The 22,708-nt window shown below is 38.1% G+C and overlaps 1 protein-coding gene across 1 annotated transcript in view; it reads right to left on the reverse strand.

Moving 5' to 3' along the window:
- Nucleotides 1-22,708, reverse strand: part of ppfia4 (PTPRF interacting protein alpha 4) — a 381,591-nt gene that overhangs the window by 54,092 nt on the left and 304,791 nt on the right. The window contains exons 6-13 of the mRNA XM_060910159.1: nucleotides 21,707-21,928; nucleotides 16,814-16,960; nucleotides 16,070-16,204; nucleotides 11,157-11,240; nucleotides 8,860-8,991; nucleotides 6,717-6,779; nucleotides 4,476-4,567; nucleotides 3,382-3,514 (exon numbers count right to left, since the gene is read on the reverse strand). Of these exons, the coding sequence (XP_060766142.1) occupies nucleotides 3,382-3,514; nucleotides 4,476-4,567; nucleotides 6,717-6,779; nucleotides 8,860-8,991; nucleotides 11,157-11,240; nucleotides 16,070-16,204; nucleotides 16,814-16,960; nucleotides 21,707-21,928 (1,008 nt within the window). The remainder of the gene's footprint in view (nucleotides 1-3,381; nucleotides 3,515-4,475; nucleotides 4,568-6,716; nucleotides 6,780-8,859; nucleotides 8,992-11,156; nucleotides 11,241-16,069; nucleotides 16,205-16,813; nucleotides 16,961-21,706; nucleotides 21,929-22,708) is intronic.

Here is a 22,708-nt window from a genome sequence, read left to right on the forward strand (position 1 = left end):
CCCTCCAGAAGGCTTTTCCTTTGTCTATGTGGACAGTTAAAAACTTTAGTTGAGCTTGAAGGTGTCAATTTTGGAGCAGGTGCTTCTTTCATGGATGACAGCTTCTCAGTCCATGGCAATATAAAACCCACTTGACTGTAAACAGTAACACTGGTGGTCCAGCAGCTACTAGTTCATGGCAGGCCTGTGTTTTGGTTGTTCCTGACCATCAGAATCAATTTCCTCTCAGCTGAGGCTGACAATTTGCATGTTCTTCCAGCAAAATGGCTTAGCAAAGCGGCTATGCCTCCCCAAAACTTGTACTTATGTACAATTGTTTAAACTGATGATCTTGAAATCTGCAGTAGTTTAGAAATGGCTCCATGAGACATTCCTGAGTTGTGTAAATCTATGATACTCATTCTCAGACCTGCACTAAGCTCCTTGGACTTTACCATGGTACTGTGTGTTGGTCAGTCCAATGAGTTCTGTCAAACAAACCCTTTTTATGTTGGAACAGAGAAGGTACCAACTGTAGTCAATCATGAACACAAACAGGACGTTATGAGGCCTTGGCCTTGACAAGTTAAGACATTTTGGAACTTTCAGCAGCATTGAATTAACCCTCTGGGTTCTGAGGGTATTTTCTGGCACTAATGATTTTGGCATGCTCTGATGTTATTGTCAATTTCAACATATCTAAGCAGTATTTTCAAAGTCACATGATTTTTTTGTATTCAGCACAAGTTCAGCTATAATAATATCTATGTAGTATACGTATATGTCATGCTTTTACTTTTAAAAAAAGAACAAATGAATGAAGATGTTGTAAAAAGCAGTTTTAGAACTGTTTTGGAATGTATTTAAAAAAAAACAATAAAAAAAACATTACCTTACCCATTGTGACAAACCGTTTTGGTCACTTGAGGTGATTCTGTTCAGTCTTAGGAATGTATCAAGCACAAAAACTTAAATCTGCTCCATTGATTTGGACAATTAATTGGCCATCAAAAAATGTATGTCCTATTGCTTTGGGATAAAAAGTTGGCAGTGGGAGAGGTATTCAATGAGAAGTGTAAAAAATTCCATTCCATTCAATGAGAAGCGTGAAAACCCCTCCCACTGCCAACTTGTAATCCCATCAGGTCAAGTGATCAAAACGTTTCATCACAATGGGTGATGTACTGTTTTTTTTCACACATTCCAACGCAGTTCTAAAACTGCTTTTTACATCTTCATTTATCTATTATATTTCAAAAGTACAATTATGACATACATACTACATAAATATTATTGTAGCTGGACTTGTGCTGAATACAAAGAAGTCATATGACTGAAAATGCTGCTTAGATTTGTTGAAATTGACAACAACATCAGAGCATGCCAAAATCATTAGTGTGCCAGAAAAAGACAACGAAGAAAAGAGAGCAAACAAGCACTGGTGTACATTTTGTTTACTCAAGAAGCATGCAAAGATTACACAGCAACTTTGCCTGAGTAAAATTTACTCAAATTGAAGAAAATTTTACTCTATGCCAGATAACAGTTGGTCCCTTTCTAAAAAAAAAAAAATACTCTTTTGATAGAGCTGTTTTTTCAGAGTAAATTCTCCTCAATTCAGTGTTAATATTTTACTTTTTGTGGTGGTATTTGGCTTTATTCAGCGTGTCTTGAAATTAACTCTTGTACTATTTTACTCAGTTCAAAGCCACAACCAACTCTGTTACTCTGTTACACAATTACTCTGGAATTTTGCTCCCACTTCAACTCCAAATTTTACTCTCTGAACTCAAAATAGAGCAGAATTAACTATTTTTGAGGAAAATAATTTTAACTGGAAAAATGACTCAGTCATTTTTCCTGCATATACACTACAGCGCATGCATATCAACTGATATGCTCATAATAAATAGAAGAAATATTTACACTTACTCGAGTTGATCTTTGGCTGGATTAAGTCGAATTAAAAAAAGGCACCACTTATCATCAGTGTCGCAGTTCTCAAGATTGAATTGAATCACTGTCCTGAATCATGAATTGAATCTTGAATTGAATAACGAATTGAATCAATGTCTTGAATCATCCAAAGCGCCTCCTGAGCATCAAATCACCATGCCATCTCCCAACAAGTTTTACAGCCAAACAGGTAGCCTAAACTATGGCTGACATATTTTATCCTGTTTACGGTGGGCGTTCCCACCATGACACAGAAACCAATCGAAACTGAAAGAGTGAAAGTGATTATCATGCCATTACTATGTGAATAGTCTTTTATGAACGCGTAAGTGGACACTCAGCGCTCCGACTCAGGTGTGACTGAGTAAGGTGACAAGGTTTATGTTTCATCTAATTTAGGTAATTTAAAAAAGATATTATTTGGCAGTGGGTACATACGAAAGTGTAAAATATAAAGTTTCTCACAATATGTTTGTCATGCTTGTATGATAAAAACTTGCAAAGATATTTATCTAAATACATGGCCTACTCATTCTAAACCTGTCGAGCTTCGCCAGCGAAGCTCTCGACCCCAGGGCGTCAATAATCTAAGTTTTTGACCCTGTATGTATAATTTTTACTCTATGTTGATTTTGGAAAACCCAAAATAAATGAAAACTTGTGCATTATTTTTTCCTATTAAAGATGTGCATTGTACAATCATTCTGCCACAGAAAAAGAACAATTCTTAAAAAAAAAATCACTGAAAGGCCAATAATGCCATGACATTCATGTCCATGATGACATTCATCCCTGTGTATGTACACTTCTGACTACAACTTTACATCCAGAGGCCATGTATTAAATTTGGATAAGTCCAAAAATGTATACTATTCACTAGTTTTTCATAATGAAAGGGTTTAGCAATATCTACTGTATCTCAAAACGATCAAGGATCAATTGCTTAAAATGATGACACTATAACCATGGCAAATTTGGCTTCATGTTAGGTATTGGTGCACATTTGCACCTCTATTGCTAACAGCATTTAAAAGGAGTCTCTATTTTCTTGAAGAGCTAAACTAGCAACGGCAAATAGCACACACAAAGATCTAATTTATATATTGTTTTCTCCTTTGACTTTGCACAAGGTGTAATTGAAGCAATTATTCTTTATACGTGACCCACAACACAGAGAATTTGTGTGTATGCAAATTAGTGCAGATTAATTGGGATCCTAGTTGCAGAGCCTCTGTGTGCAAATGCATCATACATTGTAATTACATTGCAAAATATCATGCATGTTCTGCAATATATTTCAATTTTATATATTTTATGTTGTAGTCATTCTCAATCCTATTTTATATCGCTATTTCATTACTTACCTATCTATATAAGCCATCTGAGCTTATCTTGTCTTTGCACTGAAGTGAACAGATTACAGATCTATTAACAGGGGTACAGTACCTTTGTGGGCTCATCCCTGAGTGCTACCAGTCTTCCTTTTTGTGCTCGCCGGATGACTCCTGTGGTGGCAAAGTGCTCCCCCTGTCCCTCCACCACAGAAAAACGCAGGTCTGTGGCACTGCCCAAATGAGACCTGATAAAAGTCACACAGATAAGAGAGAAAATCCGCATAAATAGACACTCTCTGAAAATTAGGTTTACAATAATATGCTTAAATAATTCAAAAGCAAACATTAGCATGTCTCATCTATCCAGTCATTTATCAACTATCCAAAAATAACTAAAAGTTCAATCAGTGAAAACAGCCTTCTTCTTTAATTGATTTCCTTTCTTGTCTGGGATTTTCACACAGCCAGAGCAGCAAACACATTTTAAATTAGCAGCCAGAGTGTTAATGTGATCAAGAGGAAGATGGATGGTCACAAGCCATCAAACAAAGCTGATCTGATTGAATTTTTGCGCCAGTAGTGGCATAAAGTCACCCAAGAGCAATGTGAAAGACTGGTGGAGAGCATGCCAAGACACATTGAATTTTGAATTTGAATTTATTTATTTAGAACATGTATAAAAAAAATGTATGTAACTATTTGTACATACAAAAGAAAGAACATGAGAAAGTGACAAAAAAATTAATAAATAAAATACATAAAGAGCTAAGACATTATAATACACCGCACACTGTTCGAAAAAGGAGTGGGAAGAAGTGCAATATTTTGCATGAAATACTTCACATGAAAGCTATGATTAAATGTCAGGGTTATTCCACCAAATATTGATATAAGAACTCATCCTAAGTTCACACATTAGTATTGTGTTGTTTAAAATTGAATATAATCTTGATTTCTATGCATGATTTAAGGTCTTAATCTTTTCTTCTTTATTATTTTGACCAGTTGTCATTTTCCGCAATTAAATATTTTTATGTGGAATTTGGGAGAAATGCCAGTAGTTTATGGAATAAAACAAAAAAATGTTCATGCTCCTCAAACACATACCTATACATAGTAAAACCAGAGAATCTGATAATTTTGCAGTGGTCTCTGCAAACTTTTTTCCAGAGCTGTATGTAAATGTTATCGTATAGTATACATTACCGAGGGTGTGTTCCATCTCCAAAAGCTCCGCTCCTTCTCTTTAGATGATCAAGCTCTGTGCGAAGCTTCTCAATTTCTCCTATCAGTCTCTCCTACAAAGTAAGTGTTGTCTTTAAACTTTAAATCAGCTTCAAATTGAGCAATAGTAGATGAAAAAAGTCCGATTAAACAGCATGCGTAGCCCTAACCCTAGTTTAACATTGTTAACCAGAACAAACACAAATTACTGGTATTTTTGGACTTTATTTGGGCTTTGTTTTTTGTTATACAACAGTTAGTTCTGGTAAATTGATTGGTTGAGTGGTGATTCAGGACTGCTTATAGTTCCTATAACCACACTGGAATGTGTCACTGTGTGTATCACATCACTTGTCTGTGTTTGGTACATAAAATTCCATTTCCTAGTTTGAACTGGTTATGACAGTAGTGTAGCCATCAGCAGACATGGCAAATTCTGCGGCTGTTCGAAAGACCAAACAATCTCTATCTTATCGACATTCGGCTCCCTGAACAGCACCGGCCTTGATTAAGGCCGTTGCTGGGGCAACATTTCCCCCAGAAGGTCACTGCTGGGAGACACTCTTGCATTCTTCGCATTCCTTCCCCAATTTTCTGCGGTCGCCGTTTTTCACCCCCAGTGTGACAAGCAGGTGCATGACCAGCGCCGCTTGCATGGCTGCAGGAGCGGACGGCTGCTTGCTTGCACTGGGTTACCTCTACCTCCTCCCCTCCCCTCCTACCCACTTACCCTTCCTCCCCACCCCTGATTGCCCCCTCCTTCCCCCCTTTCCCCCCCTCAAGTCCCATGTTTTAAAGTGTACTTGTGTTATTGTGTGCTTGTGCGGAGGTTTTTAAATGCTCCCACACTACTCCTGATAGGAGCATAGTGGGGGGGTGTTCTTTTTTTCCTAATCTTTCCTCATGTTACTACTGTTTCTTTTTCTTTTATCCCTGTCCTCCTGTCCTGTTCCCCCTCTGTAAGGACAGGTTGATGGTCAATTTCACTGGTAACAGTGACAATAAAGGGTTCATTCATTCATTCATTCATTCATTCATTCATTCATCAAATTATACTTTTCAGGAATATAACTTTTCACTTAAAACATTAAAGTTCATCAAATGAAGATGAAAAGTTAGAAGAGATGCTAATTTTACCAGAAGCACCTTTAACCTCCTAAGGCCCAAGCTGTTTTTTTACATGCATTTTTTATTTCTCTTTGCTATTTGGGCTTATTAGAACCTGATTAGAATAAAAACTAAGCACCATCTTTTGATAAGATGTACTTTTAGAGAAAAAGTATGTCCACATATGTGGATTCTTGTTGCGAATTTCCATAAAGTGCTGTCCACGCATGTGACCGCTAAGCCCTAGGAGGTTAATGAGAATATACAAATGAGTGTGAGCTAGCTTGACAGTTATCCGACGTGCTATAAAGTGAGTGTGGCTTCTTCAGGACCTATTTCTGCTAGCAGAACAAAAAGAAACAGAAAGTTTGGCCATATTATGTGCACAATCTCACTCCATATTAATTTCTTGTTTACAGAACTGTTGAATATAAGCAATATCACACTTGCAAATGTATGTTTATACTGAATATGTCATGGCTCTGATTAGCTATATCATTCACGCTGGGGGCTTATGCCTATGGCGAATAACAGCCGTGCCAATAGTCAGTCTAATCACATTTTTGCTCGTGTGATATTGCTGAATTAGAAACGGTTTAGCTCTAACTGTCTTCTTGTTACCTCTGCCAACTTTGTTGGAGGAGGTTATGTTTTCACCTCAGTTTGTTTGTTTGCCTTTTCTCAATATAACTCAAAAAGCAGTGAACAGATTTTGATGAAATTTTGAGGCAAAGTGAACCATGGGCCAAGGAACCATGGATTTGATTTTGATGAAAATCTAGATATGCATGTGCATCCAGGGTCAAGATATGTATGCGGATCCAGGATTTGTTTGTCTTTTCCCACCGTAACTCAAAAAAGTAGTGAACGGATTTTGATGAAATTTTGAGAAAAAGTGAGCAACTGGCCAAGGAACTATGACTTCAATTTTGATGCAAATATGTGTATCAATATGTGACTTGACGGAGGTATACACTCTACCGAGTGCCCTTCTAGTTATTGCTGTGTAATAGATTTAGAAATAAAAGAATGGTTAATGTCATGATCTATAGAGCAATCAGAATAATTTATACACACAGCTACCCAATTTTAGAAAAACTCCTGCATTTATGTTACCTTGGTGTGGTGGAACTCTTCCAACTGCTTCTGTGCATTTTCCAGATCCTGGATAAGTGCATTCTAGAAATGAAAATTAAAAAAAAAAAAAGTGACAACAGATGGTAAGTGCGATATGATTCTTCAATATGACGTCAACAATATCAAAGCTGTATTGTTATAAAAGTGAAAGTTGTAAAGGTGTATTACTTCACATTCATTCCACTCACTTTTATTCTCCCTGCAACTTCACACTCTCACATAAACACATTTATACGAAGCAAAGAATTATGGCTAGTATATTCATGTTTCTGTATTCTGAAGGAAACGTCATGTGGGTCAGGAATCTGTTACTGCATTTTCTTTATGCTCCTACAGAGCTTATAAAGCATATAAAGCTATGATTCTAAACTTAGAGACTCAATGTAGTCATGATACAGGAGTTGTAGTGAAAATCAGGGTGAAAATACTTGAGCAATTGTACTTCTGCACTATACTGTACTGCTATACTTAAGTGTGAATTATTTGCTGTACATACTTGTGTATAATCAATATTACCGTACATACTAGTGTTCTTGCTAAGTTACATTTCCAAAAAAACCAACGCTTTTTTCTATGTACATTTTTATTTAGACCTTTAAAGGACTTTTAGATCTCAAATTATTATTTCATCTTTCTCATCCAGCCAATCACTTTATCAATCGAATGGGCACAGTTTAGCATCCAATCATTTTGGTTTGGGATCCAATTAAGAATCATGCACATTGTTTTTTCTTTTATGATGACCTTGTTCTCATGCTACTCAATGTAGTTAATGCTACAGTTATCCATGTGCATCTGAAGATGGATAAGCCTCCAGAATCCTCCAGTGTTGACCTTGAGGATGAAAATCCTTGGGACTACCTCAGTAAAATGTTTCAATATGCTGGCGTAAGCAAAGATTCATATAAAATGAGGGCTCATCTTTGCCTGCCTAGAAGGCATGAACTCCATTTCATTTGAAAAAAAGCATGCTGAGAAAAGTTTTGATACTTTGCTAACATTAACTGGCTATATTTTACTAAGCCTGTTTTTTCCTAATGTCAGATGAGACTAGCATTGATTCTAGGACCTAACGAATTTCTTAGGCATCAAATCAAATTCTAGAAAATAAAATAAATTGTCAATAGTGGTTATTTACAAAGTTATTTTACTTATGATTAATTCATAACCAACCTACTCTATGAAGTGTTTTCAGGCAAAACAGATTAGTTGCTCAAAAATGAAATTCTGATTCTAACAGATTTAGATAATATAGGGAGGCGGCTACAATTATCGACACCTTAATGATCTTTTGCCCGTTGCAAAAGCAGAAAAGACTTTCATTAAAAAAAAAAACTAATAAAATTGGAAGTCTGTGATTCAAATTCAGTAGCTTTCAGTCCACTAAACAAAAATAATTGGGTGTCGGGGAAAATTGTTTTAATAACCTACAATTGAAAAATCTGAAAGGCAGTCTACCTTTAATAAGTTTACATTGACTCACTGAAACAGGCCATTTTTAAAATTGTGTTTTTAAAGTTAATATGTTTTTTAAACTAGACTGCAATTTGTTGTGCACTGCTGCCTTTCAATTGATCATTTTCCTCAATAAATAAATGACCAGGTATAATATTTTTGTCTCATTTGTTTAACTGGGTTCTCTTTATCTCCTTTTAGGACTTGTGTGAAAATCTGATGTTGTTTTAGGTCATATTTATGCAGAAATATAGAAAATTCTAAAGGGTTCACAAACTTTCAAGCACCACTGTAGTGTTGACTGTAGCACGTGGGACAAAAATGGACTCCTACTGTCCTATTTTTGATAGTGTACTTTACTGTAAATGTCTATAGTCATTTACTGTAAATTACACCCTGTTGCCAGTAAATGACTAAAATTTACAGTGTAACGAGCAACAAAGGAATGTTCACTGAGCCATAAATTTTGTATTACCTGATACTTGAAATCTAAAATGATCTGTGCTGACTCATTTGATTTATCATATTTTATTATGTGAACATAACAACATTCATATCAGTGAACATACAATATATACCTGTGTGGATAGAAGTGTGTAAGTGTGTGTGTGTGTGTGTGTGTGTGTGTGTGTGGGGGGGGGGGGGGGGTAGGTGGGTGTGTTTCCACCTTATCCTCCAGGGCAGCCATTCGTTCTTTCAAATGGAGCTGCAGGCGTTCGTTAGATTCAGTGAGAAGGCGGTCCACTGTATCCGAAAGACGCCTGTTGTGTTCCTCATTCATTTTCTCCCTTTGACGAGCCTAACAGAAACAGAGAGAGAATACAACATGGAGTCATGTGAAGATAAGCTATATAATACAACCAGTAGATGGCAGGCCTTTTCATTCAAACACGTAGGTGGAAAAAAATTGTTAAAGTGTTCTTCCACTTCGTTTCTGTGTAAATATAAATGTACCAAATAAGTTCTTCAGATATTAAAACCAGTAATTAGAAATTTTTTGAGAATCCCATCTCGCAAGCAGAGTGACAGTTGGAAAACTGAGAAGCTAGTTTGTGGAAACAGATAAATATTCAGCTAAACAAATTTTAAGAGAATAAGTGTGGAAAAACCCCCAGACATTTGATGCTTCCTAAGTTTCACTGTTTTCCTGTGGTTGTTATAATAGGCATATCAGACGCTTGCTGGCCGTGGTGTGAAAATTGTCCATGCAGATGCTCATCTAAATTTCCAAATCTGTCATTGCTTAACTCTTGAATATTTTCTATTATGAATACTATCGCATGGGCAGCACGGTGGTGTAGTGGTTAGCGATGTCGCCTCACAGCAAGAAGGTCCGGGTTCGAGCCCCGTGGCCGGCGAAGGCCTTTCTGTGCGGAGTTTGCATGTTCTCCCCGTGTCCGCGTGGGTTTCCTCCGGGTGCTCCGGTTTCCCCCACAGTCCAAAGACATGCAGGTTAGGTTAACTGGTGACTCTAAAATGACCGTAGGTGTGAATGTGAGTGTGAATGGTTGTCTGTGTCTATGTGTCATCCCTGTGATGACCTGGCGACTTGTCCAGGGTGTACCCCGCCTTTCGCCCGTAGTCAGCTGGGATAGGCTCCAGCTTGCCTGCGACCCTGTAGAACAGGATAAAGCGGCTACAGATAATGAGATGAGATGAGATGAATACTATTGCTAAAAAGTGTATAATCTCTGCTTTCCAAAGAAATGCATCTCATTAAGATCTGTTCAGTACTTTGGGAGTAACGACAGGTTGAAGTTGATACAACAGAGTTCACTCTCTGCTTATGGAACGTTGGGAAACTACCGGTGCTTTTTGAGTCACAGGAACGTGCTCAGGCTCTCTCTCTCTCTTCTGGTCGGTTTCTGACTGGATTACTCGTGAATATCAATCAGATAACTTTTATAGGGCTGTTCTTTCACTCTCACTGTTTCTGATGAAGTATTCAGCAAAATTTTCTGTCTGCTAGTTTTGATGTTATGATTCACGGGAGAATTTGAAGTGAGTTTTCATAACTTTACCTACTTATTTTTTCAAATCAAACTGATTCATGTAAATAAATAACTATTTTAGAATATAACTGTAGTTGTTTTGAAAAATATTGAGATCTTAGTGGTTGGAATGATATTTAAAAAAAACAGAAGTCAGAAGTGTCAATTTCAATTCAATTAATGTGAATTGTTTATTGGATGTGGCTCACACAGTATTTTCGAGGTTCAACTTGAAAGCTGTGAATATTATCATTTATATTCTTTAATATAAACACTAGTAGGCCCTACTTTTGAGAAATACAAAGGCCTACAGAACACAAAGAGGGTATTAGAAATAATCTTTTATTACTTTTTTTATTGAATGTACAGTACCAATTTAACAGTTTTACCCAATTAGCATAATTAATCCTAATTAAATATTCATTTGCATAATTTGTTTTTAATAATTTTTCAAACTTTGTATTCAGTATACAACCATTTATGTGCCTGCCAATTTCTATGTAAATATCTTGAAAAATAGAAAAGTTATTAAGAAAAAACATTTGATCTCATTCATTAATGAGGCCCATTTTGGACCATGTGATCCTCGTACAGAATATTACATCCGCTTTTTAAAAATTAAGCCATTTTTTCAAATATCTCAAGAACGGATAAACATTTTAATTCTGTAAAAAGTATGTTGTTCTGCATTCAATTCTGAATTTAGTGAGAGCAGTTTCAAGCTATTTGGATTGAATTTTCACCTAAAATGCCTGGTTATAGTGATAATCTTCTTGAATGTCCAGTCAGTGAACTGTAGACTGGCAACATTATTCATTCTTGGTAATCTCAGACTTGTGAAGCATTTGTATTTGGACTTAAATGTCCATTTGTCTCATTCTTTTATACACACAAACACCCATTTCTGCAATTCTTTTATACACACATATACATATACGTCAACAATGAACCCACGTGAGCACATGCCACTCACTCGGCTCAGCTCCTGGTTCTTCTCCTCCAGCTGCGACTCTAACTGGCGAAGACGCTCTTCAATGTTTCCATGTCTTTCCTCTGCCTGCAAAATTGAATGTTACCAGTAAACAAAGAACAGTAGAAATGTTGGACTTGGATATTGAAAAAGCTGCATAATATTTGATTGTGCTTTTTGACTGGATGTGTCAAAAATGTGGAAAGATCATTTAAAGATGACTTTGTGTTTTTGATGTGGGAAGAACATATGGAGAACTGGTTTAAAACAGGCTTGTAGTACTCAAGTCCAGGACTCAGACTTGAGTCCGACTCGTGCCCTAATTTTAAGGACTCATGACTTGACTTGGACTCGAGCACTGATGACTTGGACTTGGACTCGGACTCAAGCATTAGCTGCATTCGGACTCATAAATTGGAGATGAGGACTTGGATTTTTTCTTAAATTTTTGTAACATGCCATAATAATTTGGCATAAAATATTTATATCTACATTAATTTTTGTGCTAATTTCGTGCAAGAGTGCCACAACAGTGCGCCTTGGCGCATGCATCAGATAGACTCTCAGATGTGCTCCGGACAGCACACGCACCAAGTGGACTCTCGCAACCATGCCGTAAACAACTCGCACCTGCACAGGATTAAGGCGCAATCAGCGCGCCTATATAAAAACTGTGAAAACACACTTACTTTGCGAAGTATTGAGTTGCGTTGCTGACACATTATTGAGCCTTATTTCCTTGTTTGAGTTCTTGATCCCTGATTTCCTGTGTCTCGTCTTTGATTCTGCCGAGTCTACGATAGCCTATTTGTGTTTCGCTCAACCTATTGCCTGTTTCACCGTTTTACAGTTTTGCCTGCCATTCTGGATTGTTTACCTGTCTTCACTTGTATTAATAAACACACCTTCTGCACTTACATCCGTCTCCCAACCATCTCTGACAGAATACTTTGCTCTCCCTAACAAAGAGAATGCACATTCACCTGTTCATATGTCATGTTCAGGAACAAACTAATGTTAATGGTGCCAAAACAGCCACCGTCAAATGGTGCAGTTGGAGTCTTGTTCTCGGACTCAACTCGGACTCGACTCGGATCAATAGTGGACTCGACTCTAATTTTTATTTTTAATCACTTGGACTTGACTCGGACTTGAACACTTGGAACTTGAGAATGGACTCGGACTCGAGGTTTAGTGACTCGACTACAACACTGGTTTAAAATCTGAAGAACACTAGGCAACTGGAAAATATGGCTATAGAAAGAATAGCTCATGACTGAGGCTAGCTAGCACTCTGTCCTTATCTAGCTAGCACTCAGATGTTTTGATACAAACATTGTAAAGCCAGAATGGCAATGGAAATGAGACAAAACTACTAGTAAGATCAACATTTCCCTCAGATATGCTGGTAAATTACTAATCAAAGATACAGAACAACTAAATTTACATTGTAATTGCCCTTAACTTTAACTACAAATGAAGGTTGTCTGGCATATTGAGAAATATCAACACTGTGTACTATCCTCAGAGCAAGACTACAGCAAACAGAATTATGGCATCGCCTTCAACAATGATGTTGATGAGAAAGTTGGCCAAAATAAAGGAACTGCTGGACCCAGTAATAAAATGGTCCATGTTACACGTTACACAGAACACTGAACCTGGAACACCTCAATGAAATAACATGATGAAAGTGCTCTTAGGACAAAAACAAACAAACAAACAAACAAACAAACAAACAAACAAACAAACAAAGAAGACATTATACTCCATTTAAAGGTTTGTAAAACTGTGTCAAATTACAAAATTGAAAGGAACTGCAAAAAAAAAGTGAGGTCAAATGAGTAGTGTGTTTCTAAGTCAGACAAATGGAGCAGTTCCTGTACACACACACTCCACAGAGAGAAAATGCTACTCTCTGGTCTTTCCTGTTCTCACCAAGGCTTCAAAGATAAAGCACTTGGACTGGATGTTATTATTATTCCATCGATAACTTTGTAACTGAGGAACTTAACAGAGAGACTGAGAGCGAACAAATTTCCTATATTTCTTGTGCATGAAATTCTTCTTCACATTGATTTGCTTCGAGCATTTACTCCAGCAGTTACTCCAGAATTATTGAACCAACACAAATAGACACTCGACAGTAGGGGTCGCGTGCCTGTACTATTTCAGCATATTGCTATTTTTATGCTTTTCTTTGTTGTACAGCAAAGAATGCTTCAAACTACATTGGACCTAACAGCCATACACAGACTCGTCTCGTCTCGTCTTCATCCGCTTATCCGGGACCGGGTCGCAGAGGCAGCAGTCTGAGCATGGAAGCCCAAACTTCCCTTTCCCCAGACACCTTGGCCAGCTCCTCGGGAAGAACACCGAGGCGTTCCCAGGCCAGCCGAGAGACATAGTCCCTCCAGCGTGTCCTGGGTCTTCCCCAGGGCCTCCTCCCGGGGGGACATGCCTGGAACACCTCCCCAGGGAGGGAGCCATACACAGACTACAAAATACATTTCAGTACCACTAAAGTAAATGCATTTTTAGTTTACATTTTTAATGAGAAAAGAAAAAAATTAGTGCAATACATACTATTAAAATACTATTTAAACGTATGAATTCTTAAAATAGTGTGACAAATTCTTTTAATAAAGGGAGGCGTGCCCCTGAATGGCACAACAGGGCAGTGTTGTAGTTGAGTTACTAAACTGTGAGTCCGAGTCCAGTCCCCAGTGTTCAACTCCAAGTCAAGTCCAAGTCATTAAAAAAAAATGTCGAGTCTGAGTTGCGTCCACTACTGATCCGAATTGAGTCCACGCCGAGTCCGAGAACAAGACTCCAACCGTACCATTTGATGGTGGCTGTTGCTGCCTTTACCGTATGTGAAACTGTCTCTGTGTTGGACTAACGTTACTGCTCGACTGCCCAATTTTAGTTAATAGGCTACAGATAAAAAGCTTGTTCATTGCTCAGCAAGCCCCGCCCACTATCAACAGGGCAAATAACATGAGACAGGGTTAACACAAGCTAGTTCATCGCTCAGCAGGCAAGCCCCGCTATCAACAGAGCAATGAACATAACATATCACTTCCTTCTCTGGGTGGAGTCTTACCAAATGACGATTGAAGTTTGAGGTTGTCCCTGTCGTCTCCTCGATAGTTCTTCTACATATGGAACACATAACAGTGCAGTTTTTTTCCCACTGCACGAGAAGTCTGTATAAGCAAAGCAGACAATCCTAGGGGTGTTCTCTCCAGGCATTTTAGCGCCATTAATGTTAGTTTGTTCCTGAATATGACGTATGAACAGGTCTCATTCTCTTGCACAAAATTAGTATAAAAATTAATGTAGATATAAATATCTTATGCCAAAATATTATGACATTACAAAAAATAAAGAAAAAAAAATCTGAGTCCTCGTCTCCAATTTACGAGTCCGAATGCAGTTAATGTCCGAGTCCAAGTCCGAGTCATCAGTGCTCAAGTCCAAGTCATGAGTCCTTAAAGTTAGGGCACAAGTCAGACTTGAGTCTGAGTCCTGGACTTGAGTACTACAAGCCTGCAACAGGGAAGGGTATGCCCTATCATCTAGAGTTCATAAGTTCGAATCTGATGATGATGAGTCCAATGATGCCACAGCCATCATCTGAGCAAAATTGGCCTGTGCTCTAAGGGAGGGGTGGCACACTCTCCCCGTCAATTACAGCGATGTTAGCCAATCATGGGCATCTGTGACTTCATGGATATGGAAGTGGGTGGATAGCACTTTCCTCTGAGTGTGTTACACCACCCACTAATGTTGCATGGGTGGTAGTTTGAGAAGATGCCTCCTTGTACTGACGATCTAATGGCATGTGATTGGGGAGACTTGTCTGGTCATGGGGATTGGCTGTATCTAAATTAGTGAGAAAATGGGGGAAAAAAAAAAAAAAAATATATATATATATATATATATATATATATATATATATATATATATACACACACACACACTACCATTCAAAAGTTTGGGGTCACCCAGACAATTTTGTGTTTTCCATGAAAAGTCACACTTTTATTTCCCACCATAAGTTGTAAAATGAATAGAAAATATAGTCAAGACGTTTTTCTGGCCATTTTGAGCATTTAATCGACCCCACAAATGTGATGCTCCAGAAACTCAATCTGCTCAAAGGAAGGTCAGTTTTATAGCTTCTCTAAAGAGCTAAACTGTTTTAAGCTGTGCTAACATGATTGTACAAGGGTTTTCTAATCATCCATTAGCCTTCTGAGGCAATGAGCAAACACATTGTACCATTAGAACACTGGAGTGAGAGTTGCTGGAAATGGGCCTCTATACACCTATGGAGATATTGCACCAAAAACCAGACATTTGCAGCTAGAATAGTCATTTACCACATTAGCAATGTATAGAGTGGATTTCTGATTAGTTTAAAGTGATCGTCACTGAAAAGAACAGTGCTTTTCTTTCAAAAATAAGGATATTTCAAAGTGACCCCAAACTTTTGAACGGTAGTGTATATATATATATATATATATATATATATATATATATATATATATATATATATATATATTCCTCCATGTTCAACTCAGGACTCATTAGTGCCCAAAAATGAGTCTGGATTGCTGTTTGGAGCTGCCATGTGCCTTTCTAACCTCGCTGAGTGGACTGAGATAGTGATGCACAACCCACCACTCTAAAAGCACTCCTTCACACAATGCTGGTCACAATGGAATTCCCTATGCCACAGTGAACTGTATTTAAAATTTATTTCGCTTTCAAGGACAACAAAAATACCTGCAGGAGGAATTCCTTCAGAAGTGGGATTATAAAACAAACAGCCTCGGACATACCTCTCTACTAAATGCGAAGTGATATTAACATTTTAATTTTAAAAGCAAAAGGGGATGTGTGATTGCCTTGGTGAGAGCAGCTACTCTCTGAGCCAGTTCAGCCTCCACCTCTGGCAGTGTTTCAGCCTTCCTCATGGTCTGCTGCAGCCTCTGTTCAGCCAGCTCCAATAGCTCCTGCAAATGACGCACCTTCTCCTCGCTCTGAAAAACACACAGATTTAGACTTGGATTACAAATCTTGGATTCACCACAATAAAGCACATAAAGGGTTTACATACTTGTATCCTGTGTCTACACACCACACATTGATGAGAAATTAATAGAGTAGAAACTTGTAACAACACAGAACAGGTGAACACAATCAGGCAACAAACCAATGACGGGGTGGAGATAGTACTATAGCAGAAAACCGAAGAAATATGAGCATATGGTTCCCGTTGCCATGGGAACGGTGATGTGAAGGGAGAAACTTGACAATCAGCCTGAAACCTGGCCATGAACCCACATGCACAAGCATTATTGAAAACAAAATTTCCCTTCACATTATCATTGTAAGCACTCATGTACCAGTATTAATATTTAATATCTTAGTAACCTTTTTTTTTCATAATATGCATTTTTATGTTTGAAAACGTGTTTACATATACCTGTCCTCACTTGGCAGGAAACAAAGTGAACATTCTCATTTCTAATTAGTTATTTTAATGTATACAAAGAATTGCTCAGATTTTATTAAAGGAAAGTATATTACTGTGATATTATCATCTCCAACAGTTATTTATTGCTATATGATAATCTGATGGACTCGACCTGTCGATAGAGTGAGTCCTTGGTGGCCAGCTCATTCTCCAGCTTGTCATTCAGGTCATGGATGGAGGTTGTTTCACGTTGTGCAGCCAGGTAGCGCTTCTCCAGTGTTGTGATTCGCTCCTCCATATCCTCCTTCTGAGCCATCGCCTGTTGAACAGGCATATAGTAAGAGCAAAACACACTCCAGGAATACAGCACTTTATATACGCATAGAGGACAGAATCCCATTTAATATTAAAAATTAGTATACATACAGGCCACTTTTTCCATGGAATGAAACATGTATTCTATTCCCTTCTAGTGGGTTTATTGATGCCATGCAATATTGTTATCATACTGCTTATCCTCCATGTATTACGCCATTTTCCCCAATGGAGAATGAGCTTGCAATATTGCACGTTGTCAAGACAACACGACATCGGCGTTCATGTGAATATCCAATGACAAAACTTTTCTGCTGTGAATGCGCACAATCATTTCATTGTCGGCCAGGAAAAAGAGAAGATGAGGCTAAACCAGTGCTAGGTTTAAGCACTAAATAAATAAACTGAAAACTGAAACTAAAGACATGCTAAACACCTGAAAGGCTACCAAAACTTCATTATATATTCTTCACACATATTTACAAGAGAAAAACATACCAACGGACATCGAAAAACTGGAAAAGAGACATGTCAGAGATGTAAAACTTCCATGCTAGCGAGTGACTGTGACAGTTTGTAAACAAACATGGCCGCAAGGTTTGCGTCGTTAAAAACTGAAGATTTTGAGAGAATTTTGGCTGCCAGGTCGCTCCATTGTGTGTAGCTGTCAATGTTGATTTTAAAAGTAACTAAGTAAATTACACAGGTAAAATATTAATAATCGGCTTGACTGAACAAGCATTGGCCTGTGCTAACACTACACCAGCTAGAAGGTAATTAGACTGCCTCGCTAACAGCACCGAGTCATGGGTAAGCCAGTGTCAGCTTTTGAGAATGCTGATATGAAGAGTGTGTATGTATAATAACAATAATATTGGCTGGCTTTTTTTCGTGGTCTATCAGATACCGTATATTCCATTCAGCTAGCATGATATTGAACTCATCTTTGACTCATTCAGTATCATGTTAGCTGAATGGAATATATCTGATAGACCATGAAAAAAAGCCAGCCAATATTATTTAACTATTTCAACTTTCAGTATTGTATACTTTAAAGGGACAGTTTATAATGTTTAAATGCTGCATTTCATTATATCTGCAGTGAAAACATTGAGAAGCTTGATTATACCTCTGTTCTGATGAATTCTTGAATATGATTGCTCAAGTGTTGATTCCTTGCACTCGTTTGAGTGCATTATTGCTTCTATGGTAACAACACATACAGTGGTGCTTGAAAGTTTGTGAACCCTTTAGAATTTTCTATATTTCTGCATAAATATGACCGAAAACATCATCAGATTTTCACACAAGTCCTGAAAGTAGATAAAGAGAACCCAGTTAAACAAATGAGACAAAAATATTATACTCAGTCATTTATTTATTGAGGAAAATGATCCAATATTACATATCTGTGAGTGGCAAAAGTATGTGAACCTCTCGGATAGCAGTTAATTTGAAGGTGAAATCAGAGTCAGGTGTTTTCAATCAATGGGATGGCAATCAGGTGTGAGTGGGCAGCCCGTTTTATTTAACGAACAGGGATCTATCAAAGTCTGATCTTCACAACACGTGTTTGTGGAAGTGTATCATGGCACGAACAAAGGAGATTTCTGAGGACCTCAGACAAAGCGTTGTTGATGCTCATCAGGCTGGAAAAGGTTACAAAACCATCTCTAAAGAGTTTGGACTCCACCAATCCACAGTCAGACAGATTGTGTACAAATGGAGGAAATTCAAGACCATTGTTACCCTCCCCAGGAGTGGTCGACCAACAAAGATCGCTCCAAGAGCAAGGCATGTAGTAGTCGGCGAGGTCACACGACCCCAGGGTAACTGAAGGCCTCTCTCATATTGGCTAATGTTAATGTTCATGAGTCCACCATCAGGAGAACACTGAACAACAATGGTGTGCATGGCAGGGTTGCAAGGAGAAAGCCACTGCTCTCCAAAAAGAACATTGCTGCTCGTCTGCAGTTTGCTAAACATCACATGGACAAGCCAGAAGGCGATTGGAAAAATGTTTTGTGGACGGATGAGACGAAAATAGAACTTTCTGGTTTAAATGAGAAGTGTTATGTTTGGAGAAAGGAAAACACTGCATTCCAACATAAGAACCTTATCCCATCTGTGAAACATGGTGGTGGTAGTATCATGGTTTGGGCCTGTTTTGCTGCATCTGGGCCAGGGCAGCTTGCCATCATCGATGGAACAATGAATTCTGAATTATACCAGCAAATTCCAAAGGAAAATGTCAGGACATCTGTCCATGAACTGAATCTCAAGAGAAGGTGGGTCATGCAGCAAGACAACGACCCTAAGCACACAAGTCATTCTACCAAAGAATGGTTAAAGAAGAATAAAGTTAATGTTTTGGAATGGCCAAGTCAAAGTCCTGACCTTAATGCAATCAAAATGTTGTGGAAGGACCCGAAGCGAGCAGTTCATGTGAGGAAACCCACCAATATCCCAGAGCTGAAGCTGTTCTGTACGGAGGAATGGGCTAAAATTCCTCCAAGCCGGTGTGCAGGACTGATCAACAGTTATCGGAAACGTTTAGTTGCAGTTATTGCTGCACAAGGGGGTCACACCAGATACTGAAAGCAAAGGTTCACATACTTTTGCCACTGACAGATATGTAATACTGGATCATTTTTCTCAATAAATAAATGACCAAGTATAGTATTTTTGTCTCATTTGTTTAACTGGGTTCTCTTTATCTACTTTTAGGACTTGTGTGAAAATCTGATGATGTTTTAGGTCATATTTATGCAGAAATATAGAAAATTCTAAAGGGTTCACAAACTTTCAAGTACCACTGTAGAAACAAAGAAACTTGGCAGATGTTCATCTATGCACTGTTATGTAATTTAGAAAAGGAAGGAGTCTCCAGTGTTAGTGCTTTGTAACAGGAAAGGGTAAAGCTGTAACTTTAAGGTTTCCAATATGGGAAAGTCATCAGGAAAGAAGACATTGTGTTTTCATGACACAGATTTCTGAGTAATGTGAAATAATGCCTTTTTTAAAATCAATTTCAAGAGAGAGAAAAAGGGGATATTGTTTATAGCAGTTATAGCATAAGTAACAAGAGTCATCAGGAGATGACATATCCCCCCAGCCCTCACATGAAACCCCACTCCAGATTTTCCTAAGTTGAATTGGTTGCCATGGAAATATGGAAAAAAATAAAAGAAATCCCAAAATGTCACAAGGCACAACTCCTTTAGTCACTTAACATAACTGTCATGTTTAATGGAAAAAAAAATCTGATAGTTTTTGAGTTATGCTCCGGAAACTAAAATGTTTGTGGACGGACAGAGAGACGGACAGACAGAGCGATAGCTATTATCCTCTCACATTATATGCCAGGGGGGATCATCATCATCATAATCATCATTTTTCCCCTTCCACTGCTTCAGTGGATTGGGTGTCCAGGATTAAATGCTCCAACAAAGGCAGGAAACTTGACTTGCAGTGCATTTCTTTTTGTAGTTCTGTTGCTGTGAGTCCAGTGAGTTTTTCGTAGCTTTTCCAGATATTACGAGTATACGGCTTATTGTTAAATCTGGAAGGCAGAGTTAGGAAATCTAGTGATATAGGCAATAAACTTCAGGTGTTGAGACAGACAGAAGTTAAGGATTGGTGAGGAGTGGGTGAGGGAGAGTATGTCATTGTTGGTATATTTATAGTGCCAGTTCACATTGTCTTCTTCAATAAATGGGGTTTTACAGCTGCCTCTTCGTCTTAATGGTGGGGCATTGACATGCTCGAAACCATTGCAGACAAGTTTTCTAAGAAAATTCATCCACGTGGATTCCAATTTTGCCAGCTGCGAGGCGTTAAGATTACAGGCTTGGGTACTCTAGCTGAGACGACTGCACACACAAGCAGTTAGAAACTTTACACGCATGGACAGCTTTATCCGACGGTCCGTGAGTACAGTTTTTAACTCATTCCACTTTTTATGAGCTGAAGCGATGCACTGGATGGTTAATGCTGAATGGCTTTGCTCATTTGATATGGCATGACCAAGATGAGTGAAGCTAGTAACATTCTCGATAGATGCAGCTTTCATTTTAATACAAGAGCTCCTTGCTTTTTTCTCAATAACAGGATGTACCTTTTCTCTCAGACATTCCACAACATTAAATGTAGGAATAAATGGATAAAAAGTATGACATTCTGTTCATGAATAAATGTAAAAAATTATATCGATATAAATTCTTTGGTAAATAGCTGTGGAATGAGAGGAATAAAACACTTTGGGGTGTATTGTTACTGGAAAATAATCAACTTTGTGGGTGTTAATAGTAACTCCATTTTGCATCAGGTGACATTACACATGTTGTAAAGATATTCAAGCTAGATATATTCAGTAAATTAAAATGACATGATCCCTACAGTCTCAGGATCTATCTTACGTTTCCAGATCCTATTCATCTTCATTGTGCTTTTTTTTTTCCCGAGTGGAAACATGAATATAGCGTACATCTGAACATGATTTATGGTGCATTGTTGTATCTTTTAATGAGCTTTGGGGGGAAAAAAACACTTTTCAAGGTACAGTGCATGCATGTTCCTAGATAAAAGATGCACATTAAAGATACAAAAGCCATTTGTTCCCTTGAGGATACCGCCACTGCTTCAGATTGCCTAGCAGCAACATACCTTCTGTAACTATACTTAAAGCTAAAGTAGGATATTTTGATAAACACACTCCAAGTGTGTGTTTGGGTGTGTGGCTCACACTGACCTCACGGATGTCTCGCTGGTATTTGGCGCTGAACTCCTCGCTCTTCAGCAGCTCCTTGCGCACATTGGCAAGTTCGCTCTCTAGCTCAGCCACGCGGGTATTCAGCGTGTTAGAACGCTCACGACTCGCCGACAGATCTTTATTAGCTTTGTCGAGCAGTTCTTGCAGCTCCATAGCACGAGTGGAATCATCATTGACATCTATGGAGCCATTAGGCAGCCTCTGTATTGAGCAAAGACAAGTATAGAGACATGGAAGTCATTGTATTGCCATTCTGTAAGACAAAAATTGTAGGTTTAATTCCAGTATTTTCCCAAATTTCTGGTACATAAGAGAAAGGAAAATGTATCTGAAGTGATTTTGTTGATGGTTGAAAGATAAAGGTTAGCATGACCAGCTGTCACATTAACCAACAAGCAAGATCATTTGCTAACTTGCTAAGTAGCTAGCAAAGTAAATTCAAGTCCTGACACGTTTTGTCAGCCATCCTTGAGTCAATTTGTAATTTAAGCCTGCCAGTATTGTAAGATAGCTCACCTTCTTGGTTCACATCATTGCTCTATGACAAGCAAACTCAATACAATCTCCCGTAAGAAGATATTTCAGGCTGTCATTTAGCGCATAAAACATGGCTGACTACAATTAGCAAGTAAATAAATATTCAAAAATGTCTAATGTTATAAAAAGTGGATCATTAAGAACGTGTATTAAGAGTGATCCAACATAACATCGTACCAAGCTGCATGAAAGATTGTTAAAGGAGAACTGAAGGCAAATTTTTTATTATCAAAATTCTATTTATCTCATTTTATTAAATATAGGAATACATTTTTGATAGCTATTTTGTCACTGCTATAGCAAGTTATGAGTGTTTGAAATATACTTTGTAATATATCAGTCCTTATGTCAAAGCAATGGCCATAAACGAGATGCGTTGAGACCTGTGCGAGACATCGTAGGACGGAAGTAAAACGTACAGCGGAAGTCAAAGTGACCGACATC

Source organism: Neoarius graeffei, chromosome 26, assembly GCF_027579695.1.
Source record: "Neoarius graeffei isolate fNeoGra1 chromosome 26, fNeoGra1.pri, whole genome shotgun sequence".
NCBI classification, from domain to species: domain Eukaryota; kingdom Metazoa; phylum Chordata; class Actinopteri; order Siluriformes; family Ariidae; genus Neoarius; species Neoarius graeffei.